Source organism: Vespula pensylvanica, chromosome 11 (assembly GCF_014466175.1).
Source record: "Vespula pensylvanica isolate Volc-1 chromosome 11, ASM1446617v1, whole genome shotgun sequence".
NCBI classification, from domain to species: domain Eukaryota; kingdom Metazoa; phylum Arthropoda; class Insecta; order Hymenoptera; family Vespidae; genus Vespula; species Vespula pensylvanica.
This window is the reverse complement of record NC_057695.1, coordinates 2,230,086-2,243,524: the sequence shown is the minus strand read 5'-3', so window position 1 is coordinate 2,243,524 and position 13,439 is coordinate 2,230,086. Positions and strand designations below refer to the sequence as shown.

Here is a 13,439-nt window from a genome sequence, read left to right as displayed (position 1 = left end):
CTCTCTCTCTCTCTCTCTCTCTCTCTCTCTCTCTCTTTCTTTCTCTTTCTCTCAACGTCTGTATCTGTCATCGGGGAATGATAATCGTGCGTTTGGGATAAGTCGACGAGAGACGATTTTCAAGCATTACATGGAAATGGTTTTAGTGTCGAGTGTGTCACCGAATCGTCCGCCGATTAAGTTCCGGCAAACTACGATTAGAAGCTCCGAAATTCAAAATGCATGTTTTGCCTTTCATCCTCATATGCATTCTATCCGTGTTATACATAAAACTCGTTACAGTTCTACTGTGGGAAGTCTATGGGGTATACGAGATACAGGAAAATATATGACAAATTATAATCGGTTATCTTACGATGCTGATGATATCAGTTATAGTTTCGTCGAATAAAAACGAATACGATTAGAAACGTTTGTTCTATATCTAACGATTTAAAAAATACTAATGGTAATTACATTCGTCTTTTGGTCGAAAATTGTTCTAATAAGAAAACATTTTCTAACAATTATTCGATCAATGAGTTAAATGTTATTTCTTTGACAAAAACAATCTAGATAACAAATGCCGTTTTGAACATAATACACATGTACGAGTTGATAATGAATAAACAAAAGTAGATGGAAGTGATTCTGTCCATCCGCCGCATAAGCTCGTCCGGAACATACCGCTTGCAAACCGCAGAATATTACTAATATAATCCATGCCATGATATTTGCAATGCAGGATACAAATCCGTATTACGCAATACATCTATGCTACAGCTACGCGTACGTTTCTCAACAGACTAGTTTGTGTATGTGTGTGCGTATATATATGTATATATGTATACGTTTATACATGTATTATTACATTTGACACTGTATACGCAGAACATCCCAGAGTTCTGGTCGTAAACTGTCCACAATCGAAGTATCGACGAGCGAACTATTAGTCTGCATTATAATTATGCCTATGTAGAGGAGACATCTCTGAAATGTGCGCATAATTATCGCGAAACATTTTGCAATTGAAAACATAGCTCGCGTGTTTGATACTAAGTGAAACGGCATTCCCTTGAAATTCTCTTCCTTTTCGTTCCGAACTATCAACGTCAAAATTTCTCCCCTCTAAAATAATAATATATAATCAACGAAATAATCCTCAGAACTTAAAAGATTCTTACAAATTGATATTACAAATTAAACAAAAAAAAAAAAAAAAGAAAGAAAGAAAAAGAAAATTAACTTACGATTGCATTTCATTAATATTATAACGATTAATTAAATCAGGACAATATTGAAATCACATTGGGCTTATTTTTAATAATAATTAAATCGAATTTTGTATGAAAATAATTCGATTGAATATTAATCGAATGAATCCGATTGGCTCGGACCAATACTCATAGTAAAATAACTAGATTCATGAATTATTCATCATCGCGTCGTTAATCATTCATGGTTAACTGTTAACTGTTAATCGTCTGACAATGAATACTAGCATAAATACTAGCACCCGATGTAACTACTTATCCGCAAAGGATTCCGTAACTAATTCAGTGAGAATCACTAGCGATCGAAGGAGAGGTAAACGTGTACGCGTATTTGCCGCATCAACGTACAGTAAGTACGCACTATGTTTGCGGTCTAGCAATACAAATAGGGGTTGCTTTCCGGTCTTTGTGTCGGTACGGTACAGTCCGCCGCCTCGGTTATTCATTCTCGAGCATCGTTTCGCGTTATTCTTGATACCGCGAAATTTACTTTACCACGCGAGCACGACTTTAAAAAGGTTATTCCGGAAAATCATCCCCCGTGGCAAATTACGTTTGATCTCCCGTCACGAAGTCGATATCTCTCTCTCTCTTTCTCTCTGTAGATATATATATATATATTTGTGTGTGTGTGTATATAGATACACCGGATGTTCCGTTTAATTTCGTCTCTATCGCCGCCAACACGTAACAATATCCGGTGAAAACGAAACGAAAATTAAAATTTAATATTCCATTTATGACGGGTTAATAATAAAAAAAAAAAAAGAAAAAAAATAGAATAAATACATCTCTACCCAATTTTCCACGATTCATTAAAATGAAAGTGAACAGTGATTTAATTACGTCTTCTTAGTTGTACGTTTAAAAACAATTCTCCAGTAAAAGGATTTACGAATAAATAACTTAAAGCATTCACATTGAAACACGGTTATCTCTAAAACCTTTTGAAGATCTTAGCATAGTAATAAGAACCGTGGTGGCTTGATTTGAAGCGGAGTTTACATAAACTTACACATGTATATGCATATGTTTGCATATGTACTCATATATATATATATATATGTGTGTGTATATATATATACACTTACATACATACATACACTTACATATGTATACATATATACAGAAAGCAAAGATTCTCCAAGTAACGCCTACGATCTGAGTATGTATTCAAACCAAGAATAGAAAGGAACTGACTATTCGACCGTGTGTACAACATAATATATATATATATATATATATATATATATATATATGTACTATATGCGAGTGCAAGAACTATGTATGACGACAAAGAGTTCGTCGATCGGTTCTGTCTCGAGTCGTGCAGTTAGCACGCTCCACCGCAATAAGCTCTTAAGCTTTTCCATTATTCCCAACACGTACTGGCACTCTTCCTTTGCCTTTCCATTTTGCAGTCTTGCATGCGATCCCATTGGTACCTTACACCGGAAGAAAACATTTTCATGAAAAATGATAAGTGAAAAAAATTAATAAACTCCTTAAGACACGTTCTATCATTAAACTTGTCATTCTACCTATCGATAGCTAACAACTTCTCCTGAACGCTAACTGTAACATGATATATATATATATACGGTATAATTAACCTAATTATTTAATGATCCTTTCTGATTTTCTATCTGACAAACAACTTTCCCTCGGGTTCGCGTCAATATGGATTCTAAATGATCGGGGCTATTTAATCAGAAATATATATATATATATATATATATATATATATATATATATATATATATTATCGTCTACTTAATTAACAGATTGTATTCGTTTTAATTGCACGATTTTAAGTTTTCAATTTTCACATATGTTCAATCCTCGATATGATTTTACATATATCTACTTACTCACAAGCTCGTTACTCGGACGTAATAATTAATAACGCTAAATCTACTGCAACGTTCTTTGTTGTTAACGAGCCATTTCTTCTTTGTTCGTTACGTTTTAATAAATATATTAATTATTCGATTGCAATAATTTCAACACCTGATAAGTCAATTATACTAATCCCATCGTTTATATCACAATAGTAATTTAATCTAATTGACATTCATATTTCTCATATTTCTAATGTCTGATTATACTAATCAGCTAATTGATCGGTTATCAGTCGAACATATATTAATCAGTTCTATCTATCTGCTCTAATAATTTTCTTTTAAAGAATCCAAAAAATCAATTTTCGATTATCGATTTAGATTTTAAAACAGTTAACTTTAAAATAAGCAGAGTTAAGCTCGTTCACTTGTCGGTAAATGGTCCAAGTTTCTTCATCAGGAAACAGGAGGTAACGTTTTCTCGTACGTACCTACGGTATCGCAATAGAACCATTAATATGGTATGCTGGACTATGGTATGATTTAATGGCAAACTTCCCTCTTCAGCATTCTGCAACGTTCGTTCGCCTCGTTAAGGTTGCTCCCACGCAATCGCTGTTCCATGCTAGACATTAAATCAAACCCCAATGAAGCCGATGCCATTCGATGAACAATCCCTATAACCAGGAGAACTATCAACAAAACACGATAAAGACGTAATCAATTTAAATCGATGATCGTCGAAACGAACTTTGTGCGTTTATTGACTCGTTACCTAAGTATTATTTCGACGAACTGTTAAAACAATAACTTTTGCGATTTATAATATTTAAAATTATTTGACGAATTTAATAACTCTGGACATAGCGAAATCAAATAATTCAAATTTGAATTTCATTGAATTCTATCACTAATATGATGTAAGTTGATCTAGATTGTCAGAAATAATTATACAGATAGATGGACAAACAGAAAGATAGAGAGAGAGAGAGAGAGAGAAAGAGAAGGGTCCATTAGTATATTTTTCGTTAGGAAAAAGTTAAAAATCTATAGTCAGAAACAAGTGGACGATAACGAGAGAAACTGCTCGTTAAGTTCGTCCGATGATAATCTTTACCTCGTACGAGCATTGTCTGTACTCGGCTGGCTCCGCTTTCAAGCAAGGTAGGTACCTACGAATGACGGCAAGAGTAGACCGTAGTAGAAGCTTTGTTCAAGTGGTCAGACTTTGAAAAGCCCTCTTACCTAAGTGCGCATACGGTAATAAGGGCTTAAGATTGACTTCGAGAACACTTGAAATGGCGAACTTCTGGGTGCCTCCTGCGAACTCGAAGCATCTATTTAGCTCGTTAACTAGTATTTGATAATATCTACACGCAATTCGAATATTTATGTTCTGTAATAATAGATAATAATTGCATCAAAATATTAAATTCGTAAAAATAACGATAACATGTTTCGCAAATGGAAAGAAAAGAGAAGGAAAGAAAGAGAGAAAGAAGAAAAGAAATAATAACAACAACAGTAATAATAATAATAGTGGTAATAGTAGTAGTAGTAGTAATAATAATAATAATAATGATAATGATAATAATAATAATAATAATAATAATAATAATAATAATAAAAATAATTTGTTTCCGAGAAGAGACGATGATACGATAGAACGAATATAATAAAGCGCAATAATAATTGGAAAAACGAATGAGTGAACTTGAACGATGTTTAAATGCTTTAATTGGATCGTACTCTAAATACATGTACATATGTAAATACATGTACACACACACACACACACATATAAACGGACATATATGTGTACAAATAAAGAACGAAGTATAACATGGATAAGACGAATAGGTACTCACAAAAAAATATTTCTGCAGCCATTGCGTTCCTGTTCTCAAACTCGAAAGAGAGTTAAAATAGTAGTAGGGGTTATGTACTTGTATCGATTAACTTTAATCTTGGGAATGGGATTTGAAACTGGTAACGATTCCCATGAATTAATCTTGCACGCAAGACTCTCGTGTAGTACGAGCTTTGAGCTATCGGCTCTACAAAACGTTGCTTATCGTAATGTGGAACAGGCTTCGTGCCACCGTAGACTCGCTCACTTTCTCTCTCTCTCTCTCTCTCTCTCTCTCTCTCTCTCTCTTTCTCTCGTTTTTTCCCGTCTTTTCTTTTCTTTCGCTAAATGAAACGTCGCACTTGGCCCTAGGCTGTCCGTCTTCCCTATCTCATCCGTCTCGTTAAAGGACGACGAGATAACTCCGGCCAAATTGCTTTCACCGTGATGATGATTCGAGTGACGAGTGTTTTTAAGTATGCCCGTAGAGACATAAAGGATCCCGTTGAAGTTACATACGGGATACTCGTCGTCGTCGTCGTCGTCGTCGTCGTCGTTGCTTTCGTCATCTGGCCAAGGGCCAACGCCTCCAGTACGTTTTCAACGCGACGATCTGCTCCGGTCTTACGTTCGTCTATCAATGAGGCGTGATTTAACGAATCGTCCTTTACTTTGAATATGTTATTAAAAAAAAAAAAAGACGAGAGAGAGAGAGAGGAAGAAAGAGAAAGACGAAGAGAAACTCATCAAAATGTCAACATCAGCGAGAGACTTTTTCTATCTTTGGCTTGGTTTACAATGAATTGAACGTAATACGTTCCAAGATGACTCTTGAATGCTATGTTTGTAAACACTCGAGGAAATGGTGTATTCGCGTGATAATGATTAACAAGATGATCGATAACTGATGGGATTGTTTAAATTCTTTAACGACAAACTCGAAAACCTCTTGAATATAATTTCAACTTGGATTATAAACTTCGATCGTTCTGATCATTATCGTCGATACGCTCGTTATAGTTTTTCGTATTTGAAAAAAAAAAAGAAAGAAAATTAAAAAATTAAAAAATGAGATCGTTGGAATTTCATTCGACGATGAGTCAGTTCGAATTTTTTTTATCGAGCGAACAATAGGATTTTTTAATGTTTCTTTTTTCTTTCGCTTTTCTTTTTTCTTTTTTTTTTTTTTTTATATACACGTAATCGCGACACGATCGAAACGAGCTCGAGCGATTTTCTCATCAAAATTCAAACGGCGTGACGGCAGCGAGCTGTCCTTTAAAGCTCGCACTACTTTATTATCGCGATTTTATAGTAATTCCATCGTGCAAGTTCGTTATTCCTTACCTAAGATTTCTGAACCGGTCGCAGCACTTTGCCGTGCGGAATAGCGAAGAGTTCGTCAAAAGAGAAGAGCCATTTTACATTCGCGAGACGTACGACGACGGTACTTCGACCTAGATATTACCAAGATTTTACTTCTCCTCAAGCGGTACATTAAGCTCAACTATACTTTTCATATTAGTTACTATTTCACTTAAGTATCGCGAGAAAATTATCAAGAGTAAAGCGAGAACTCGGCTGAATAATTCAACGTGACGCATAAACAGCAACAACTTTCTTATCTCCTTGATGGGAATATTAATGGGAATTTTACTTGATCAGTAGCAGTCATATTGTATTCCTTTTTATTCATTTTTACTTAATCCAATTAAATTTTTCGCCTATTAAATTTTTTTTTTTTTTTTTTACAAACGCATAAATCGTGCCGATCGATTTTACTCGTTTTTATTCTATTTTTTCCTTTTTGTTCTCTGCATTTGTAAACAAATATACAGGATGATCCGAAAGATCCAAAGTGGGTCAAAAATTCTTTTTATTTCTTTTTTTTTTTCAAACCATCGCAAAAACTCCAACACTCTCATACAGTAGTTTTACAGTCTGAAACTGTAAAAAAACACACATACGCAGACACAAAGAAAAGAATACTAGCCTGAAAAATGTCGAAAATGTTTAATTGACTTTTAATAAGATCATCGAAGAACTTTTTGTACAATTTGAAAAAAATCAAGTTTCTCTTTTAATCGTTTGAAAGAACGACGAATTTATTAATCGTTTTAATTCAAATCGATTCTAAAAAAAAGGAAGAAAAAGATGAAGAAGAAGACTAAAAAAAAAGAAGTGGAAGAAGAAGAAGAAAGTAAAAAGAGAACAATTTGTCTTCTCTTTCAAAGGATGTCAAATAAATCAATTTTTATGAATTGAAATCAAATTCGAAGACATTGATCAAGGAACAATTTGTCGACGAAGAAAGCGTTCAAGAAGATAATCAAGAATGACGTCTCTCGTTATATCCTATAGATGTTGTAAGATGGCAGGTACGTACATAGACACATACACAACACACAACACACAACACACACACACACACACACACATACATATATATAGAAGTAATTTGCTCGTTAACCATGATGTATTAAGTGTCTCTTTGCGGCGATATAATGAGAAGATATTCAAGTAATAATATCATATGAGATATCGTTCGAGCAGATGACCGTAGAAATTGGCCTGCACACTTCTCGAGAAGATATAGAGAAGCGGAAGGTTACACAAAAGGGTCCATGGAATATATTCCATGTTTTGTGGATCTTCGTGTTAAGTCAGTACACAACGCAATTGTTTCGAGCGTCCCGACAGGTTTACGTCTCATAAAGTTCTAAATGCGTCCCACCGAGAGAAAGAGAGAGAGAGGGAGAGAGAACATCTTAGAACGTCCCCATTTCTGCTATCCCAGCAACGTCTCACCGCTATAATTGTGTCTATCTCTATAGCTTTTCATTAAACGTGAACTATACTTCAAAATAATTTCCGATTTTTGCAATAACATTTGAAATTATTCGAATATATGAAAAATAATATGGATTATCAATTGAAACTTCATCAAATTCATTTCAACGAAAACAAATCGATAAGTAAATAAATAAATACAATTTTTATCTGAAATCGTTATCAATTGCATTACGATTATATTATCACTATAAATATTTATATAAATATTATATGAGTTATGAATACCTATTACAATTACGACTGAACAACCATTATTGCTAAATACCTTCGATTTCGAGGAAATAACTTGAAAGTTTTATCGCGGAAGAGATATGAATGTGTCATCATTAATTACGTTATTGGAGGAATCATCATTAAATAGGATTACAATTCTAACTCCTTTAAATTGCTAACGTTAAATGAAATACGACGAAATATAGTATACCCAGTATCAGCGATTATAACATTTCGCACGGTGAGATAGAGAGATAGAGAAATAGAGAGATAGAGATAGAGATAGAGAGGAAGGGAGAGAGAGATAGACAGAGGTCAGTTTAAAAAGAAAAAATATGTGCAAAAAAAAAGCGTAGATATTGACAGATATTTACGATGGAGACAGATATCAACCCTCTTTCCCTCTCTCTCTCTCTCTCTCTCGTGAAAAATTTAACGTTCGTTGACGAATACCCGATTTCTCTCTCTCTCTCTTTCTCTCTCATGTTGAGTCGCATCTGCCAATCTTGACTGCGGATATAAAGTTACGGGAACGAAAGTACGTTCTCGAGCGAAACGACGACATATGGAAAAACGGACGTGTCCAATGAGTCACAGAGAGAGAGAGAGAGAGAGAGAGAGAGAGAGTGTGAGAGAGAGAGAGTGAGAGAGAGCAGGAGGGGGTGGTGGGAGAGATCACCATGCATAGACCACTACCGACACCAACATCCCCACGTCATTACACCACCACTCATTCACACACAAATACAAACACATATACATACACACACACATACATACCTTACCTAGCATCAAGAGATCGATAAAGAACGGTTGAATCCGTACGCTGTCGCTAGAGCAATCAAGTGGCCGAGAATTTATTTGAACTTAGTTACGCCCATAATTACGATTTTATCTCCAGTCGACGATGATTTATTTCGAGTCGTCATTGTTACGTGTCGAAAGCATACCGTCGACGAACAGTAAAAGAGAAAAAGAAAGAAAGAGAGAGAAAGAGAGAGAGAAAGAGAAGAGGGGCCGTAGACTCTTTCGGGCGCATTAAGGACGAGTTTGTAATTCAAGAGCTCGAGAGAGTGTGCTTTTAAACAAAAAAAAAAAGAAAGGAAAAGAAAAAAAGAGAGAAAAAAGAAAGAAAAAGTAAAGAAATAAAGAAGTAAAAGGAAAACGTAATTTACATTTTTATCGAATATTGAAGATCTTATAAAATTGACCTCGCTCTCTCTCTCTATCTCTCTCTCTCTCTCTCTCTCTCTCTCGCTTTATTTGATCTTTTTATTATCATATTACGTACGGTATACCTATATGTATATGTATACATATATATATTAAACGGGCTTTAAAATATTAATTAATAATAATTTTTTTTATATCCTTTTTTGTTATAGTTATATTCTCTCTCTCTCTCTCTCTATATATATATATATATATATATATATATATATATATATATATATAGATACATATTTTTACTTGACCAACAGAAAAACATTTTCAAAGTAAGTACCAGAAATTTTTTGAAACTTATGTACTCGTGGTGAAAGAGATAAAAATACGAGACAAGTGTTTTTATATTTCCAGCAAAAAACTTTTTAAAAGGATGCATTTCTTCCTTAAACATTCAGTTTCTGGGGTAGGTACTATCCGGTAGTATAAAAAAAGGATGAAAGAGGAACAAAAAAGAAAATAAATAAAAAAGAAAATTCAAAGTAAAATTTTTCAAAGTGTCCTTTATAAATATTTAGATTTCATTTAATGTACTATACCTACCCGTTTTAGATTCTTTTCGCAAAACCGCGAAATTTCTAAAGTCAAAATCAGTAAACATACGTTTTACCTGAATGAACAAATTTTATTTTTCTAATGAACAAATATATATTTTTGTTTTAATTTTTCCTTCCATAAATAATTATTGACACGAAATACACTGACATGCATTTAAATGCCGGGCTTTTTTCTTCTCCTTTTTTTTTTTTTCTTTTTTTTCCGACGGAAAAAATATTTTTTTTCTGATATTATTTTATGTTTGCTCGTTCGTCTAACAAAAGATCGGGCAAGTTTTTCGGTAAACAATACATTTTTCTCGAAAACAAAGATGACGTTAAAACCCTCTTCGTCCGGTTCGTTGCATTGTACGATCATTAGTTAACGTCGACCTAGCATAATTCGTATAAAGTATCCCGTTATGACTATTTACTTTCTTCCACGCACTTTCGCCACGATGGTTCCTTTCCTTCTCGTGAAAATAAACGGACGATTAATTTTTCTAACTTTTCTGACCGTTCGAAAGTTACGAAAACCTCGATTAGTGTCTGTCAATCCGAAAGCTGTTTAATCGTTCGGAAGGTGGAACGATCATTAAGTAAAAAAAGAAAAACAAAATTAGAAAAAAGAAACAACAACGACAACAACGACAAAACAAGTTACACTTGAAAGAATAAGAAAAAAAAAATAGTAGTATTAAAAAATTCTAAATAAATAGTAACTATTTATTTAGAATGGAATTTGTTAAACTTAATGTCACTGATTACTAACCATAAAGCTAATCATCATCATTTCCAACAATGATATTAATCAGTGAACATTTCAAATTTCCACATATTGATTAAACAAATGTTTCGAAGAAGAGAAAAAAAATAAAGAAAAAAAAAAAAAAAAAAATAACAGAGAAAGTATCACGTCATCGTAAATTTGTTAATTAACGACGAAGAATCAGGCGTTTCTAATCGGACAATTGTTCGATCAAATGATTCTCGTCCATTACCGTTTGGCTTCGATTTCGTGTCTTCGATAGAGATTTTTTCGCTTGGAATATGGCCAATTCTCTCTTGCGTACTTTTTTCTCTTTTTTCTTCTTCTTCTTCCTCTTTCTCTTCCTCTCTCTCTTTCTTCTTTACGGGATATATAATTCTTAGCTAACGAAGGAAACTAGCAGCTCGCAACCGTTCGTGCGTGGAATTTAAAGAGCGGTCATGGATGAGCTTGAGATTGGAGAATCGATTGGTTCAAGGAAAATGAACGTTGCTCTAAGTTTCATCGAGTGACTGAAAGACGAAAACGAATCTAGACGAAGACGAAGACGGAGACGAAGAGAGAGAAAGAAAGAATGAGTGAGTGAATGAGAAAAAGAGAGACAGAGACAAAGATAGAGACAAAGAATGGAAACTGAATGAGTGAGTGAATGAGCAAAAGAGAGAAAGAGAAAGAGAGAGAGAGAGAGAAAGAGAAGTAGAACGAAGCAGTTTGCCTCGTGGTGTGCATCGAGTTAAACTTTCGACGACTCCTCGTCGTCTCCTGTTGGATATTAAGTACGTTTAACTGCCGCTTTGCTCCCAGAAGACACGACGTTTCTTCCTTCCCCTTACGTCCTTTACATTCCTTCTGTCGAATTAGAGCCGTCACCGAACATGATATTAGTACTGTGCTACTTTCTCTATGAACATTTTACCACCGGTTTGTGACCCGGCATACGTACGACATGTCTGACACAAATCTAACTAATTGTAAGTTATATACATGGCTGGTACATATATATATATATACATATAGTTGTTTACCTAGTTATCCCATTTTTGTAAAATAAAGAGACAAGAAAATTCCTGGGAACTAAATTCCAAGAATTAATTATTTTCCACCGAAAGAAAAATGAACTTTGGGACAGGAGGAAAAAAAAGGAAAAAGAAACCTGATTACGGAGTGACATTTAAACAAGTATTTTCTTACGAATAGTAGAATATCGTGAACTAAGTTCTGTTATAAAATAAACGTTGAATAAAAGATTTATTGAAGGAAATAATGTTAGAAAATTGTTCTAGTGTTCATAGAAGGTGTTACAAATTACTGATCATGAAACTCAATGAGAGTTTTATGGCTATAAGAAATACTTAAAAATATCGTTCGAGCAAGAATTATAATTTAAATGTCCCTATATATACAGAGATATATCTAAATGATGTAATAAAATACATAGTGATATATTAATATAGACACGTTTGTGTATAAATATAATTTTTTTGGAAAAAACTCCTTTGTAATTATTTGCAGATACTGTTAGCTTGACTTTCACATACGATAGCATTCCCAATGTTTTGTTGCAATTACGCATTAAAAAGTGTTGTGTCTACTCCCTTTTGTTGAATTAATCTGGAATCTCTAAAGAGCGCGGAATGTTTCATCCCTGCCAAACCCACAATCTACCCTCGTTATTCTCTCGAACTCTCGTTATCGAGTCAATGGAAAAACTCGTTTTTCTGGTCGGACGCGGAACAATGGGATCCCGCTAATTTTCATTTATCCTGCGGCTCAAAGTGAATTATCGTGCGATCAACAGGCCCGTGGATGGAGTACGTTTAAATAAGTGACGTAATAGAGACGCAGTATCACGATGATCTAGTAAAAACGAAAAAGAGAATTCAAGTAGGAAAGTTTTCAATCCACATTGAATATTCTCTCGAATATTACGGATTTTACGTCCGGTAAAAAAATTAGCATTGGATGTCGTACAAAACAATACGTGTCACGATAAAATACGATAATCTTCCAATATTTCAAATTAAAAATAATTAATAACATTTAAATCAGACAGAATGATTATAAAACGAAACAATAAACCTATAATCTTTAAATATTATATCATTTCTAAAAATGAAAAGGAAAATCCATACGGAAGAACAAAAAGAAGCAAAAGAAGAAAAGAGAGGGAGAGAAAGAAGAAATTCCAATTCATCCGAAATTTCGAATATAATAATCCAACGATGACTTGACGCTATCCCCTATTCAAGAATAAGAAAGGAGAAAAATATTCGAAAAAAATGCTTACGTTAGAGAGAGAGAGAAAGAGAGATCGATCTGTAAAGGTAAAAGTAGTCCGTTATAAGGAGCCACGAAGGAAGAAAAAGAAAACACAAAAAAAAGAAAAAAAAGAAAAGAAAAGAAAAGAAAAGCAAAAGAAAGAGGAAGAAAAGAAAAGCAAAAGAAAGAGGAAGAAGAAAAAAAAGAAAGGGGGAGGAAAAAAAATAAGAAAAGGAAAGAAAAGAAAAATATAAAAAAAAAAAAAGAAAAAAAGAAAAAAGGGTCCCTCATTAGGTTGCCCTCGAAGCGTGAGTCGCCGTGTCGGAAGATAATTAATCTCAGCGAACGGCAAAAGGGAGAAGCCCGGATAAAGAGAGAAGGATAGAGTGCAACGAACCCGCGAGAGAGGCCCCGTTTAACGTGTATCGTGGATGGAAAGTCGAGCGGAAAAATGCGTGAATAAAAGTAAATAGGGTGGTATTAGCGGGCTTCTCTACCTCGGACTGACAGGATGGTGCTTTAGAAGGAAGGTGAACACGGGTCGTGAGTCGTGACATTGACGAATGAAGCAGAGAAAGGTACGCCCTGTCTCTCCCTGTTCTTGGTTACTCTCTCTCTCTCTCTCTCTCTCGTTCGTTCGTT

The 13,439-nt window shown here is 34.3% G+C and overlaps 1 protein-coding gene and 2 long non-coding RNA genes across 5 annotated transcripts in view; 1 reads left to right on the top strand and 2 right to left on the bottom strand.

The window, feature by feature from the left end:
• LOC122633135 (discoidin domain-containing receptor 2-like) overlaps nucleotides 1-13,439 on the top strand; it is a 58,032-nt gene that overhangs the window by 2,515 nt on the left and 42,078 nt on the right. The window contains exon 1 of one of the 2 annotated variants that reach the window (XM_043820688.1): nucleotides 12,996-13,375. The exons of the other annotated variant lie outside the window; for it this stretch is intronic. Coding sequence (XP_043676623.1) covers nucleotides 13,361-13,375 — 15 coding nt within the window. The 5' untranslated portion in view covers nucleotides 12,996-13,360. Of the gene's footprint in view, nucleotides 1-12,995; nucleotides 13,376-13,439 lie in introns of those variants that run through there. 2 annotated transcript variants of the gene reach the window in all.
• LOC122633138 overlaps nucleotides 1-13,439 on the bottom strand; it is an 86,481-nt gene that overhangs the window by 35,349 nt on the left and 37,693 nt on the right. The window lies entirely within an intron of this gene.
• The window catches only part of LOC122633139, a 19,184-nt gene continuing 8,788 nt past the window's right edge, over nucleotides 3,044-13,439 (bottom strand). Inside the window, exon 2 of the long non-coding RNA XR_006328044.1 lies at nucleotides 3,044-3,786. This is a non-coding gene — a long non-coding RNA (uncharacterized LOC122633139). The remainder of the gene's footprint in view (nucleotides 3,787-13,439) is intronic.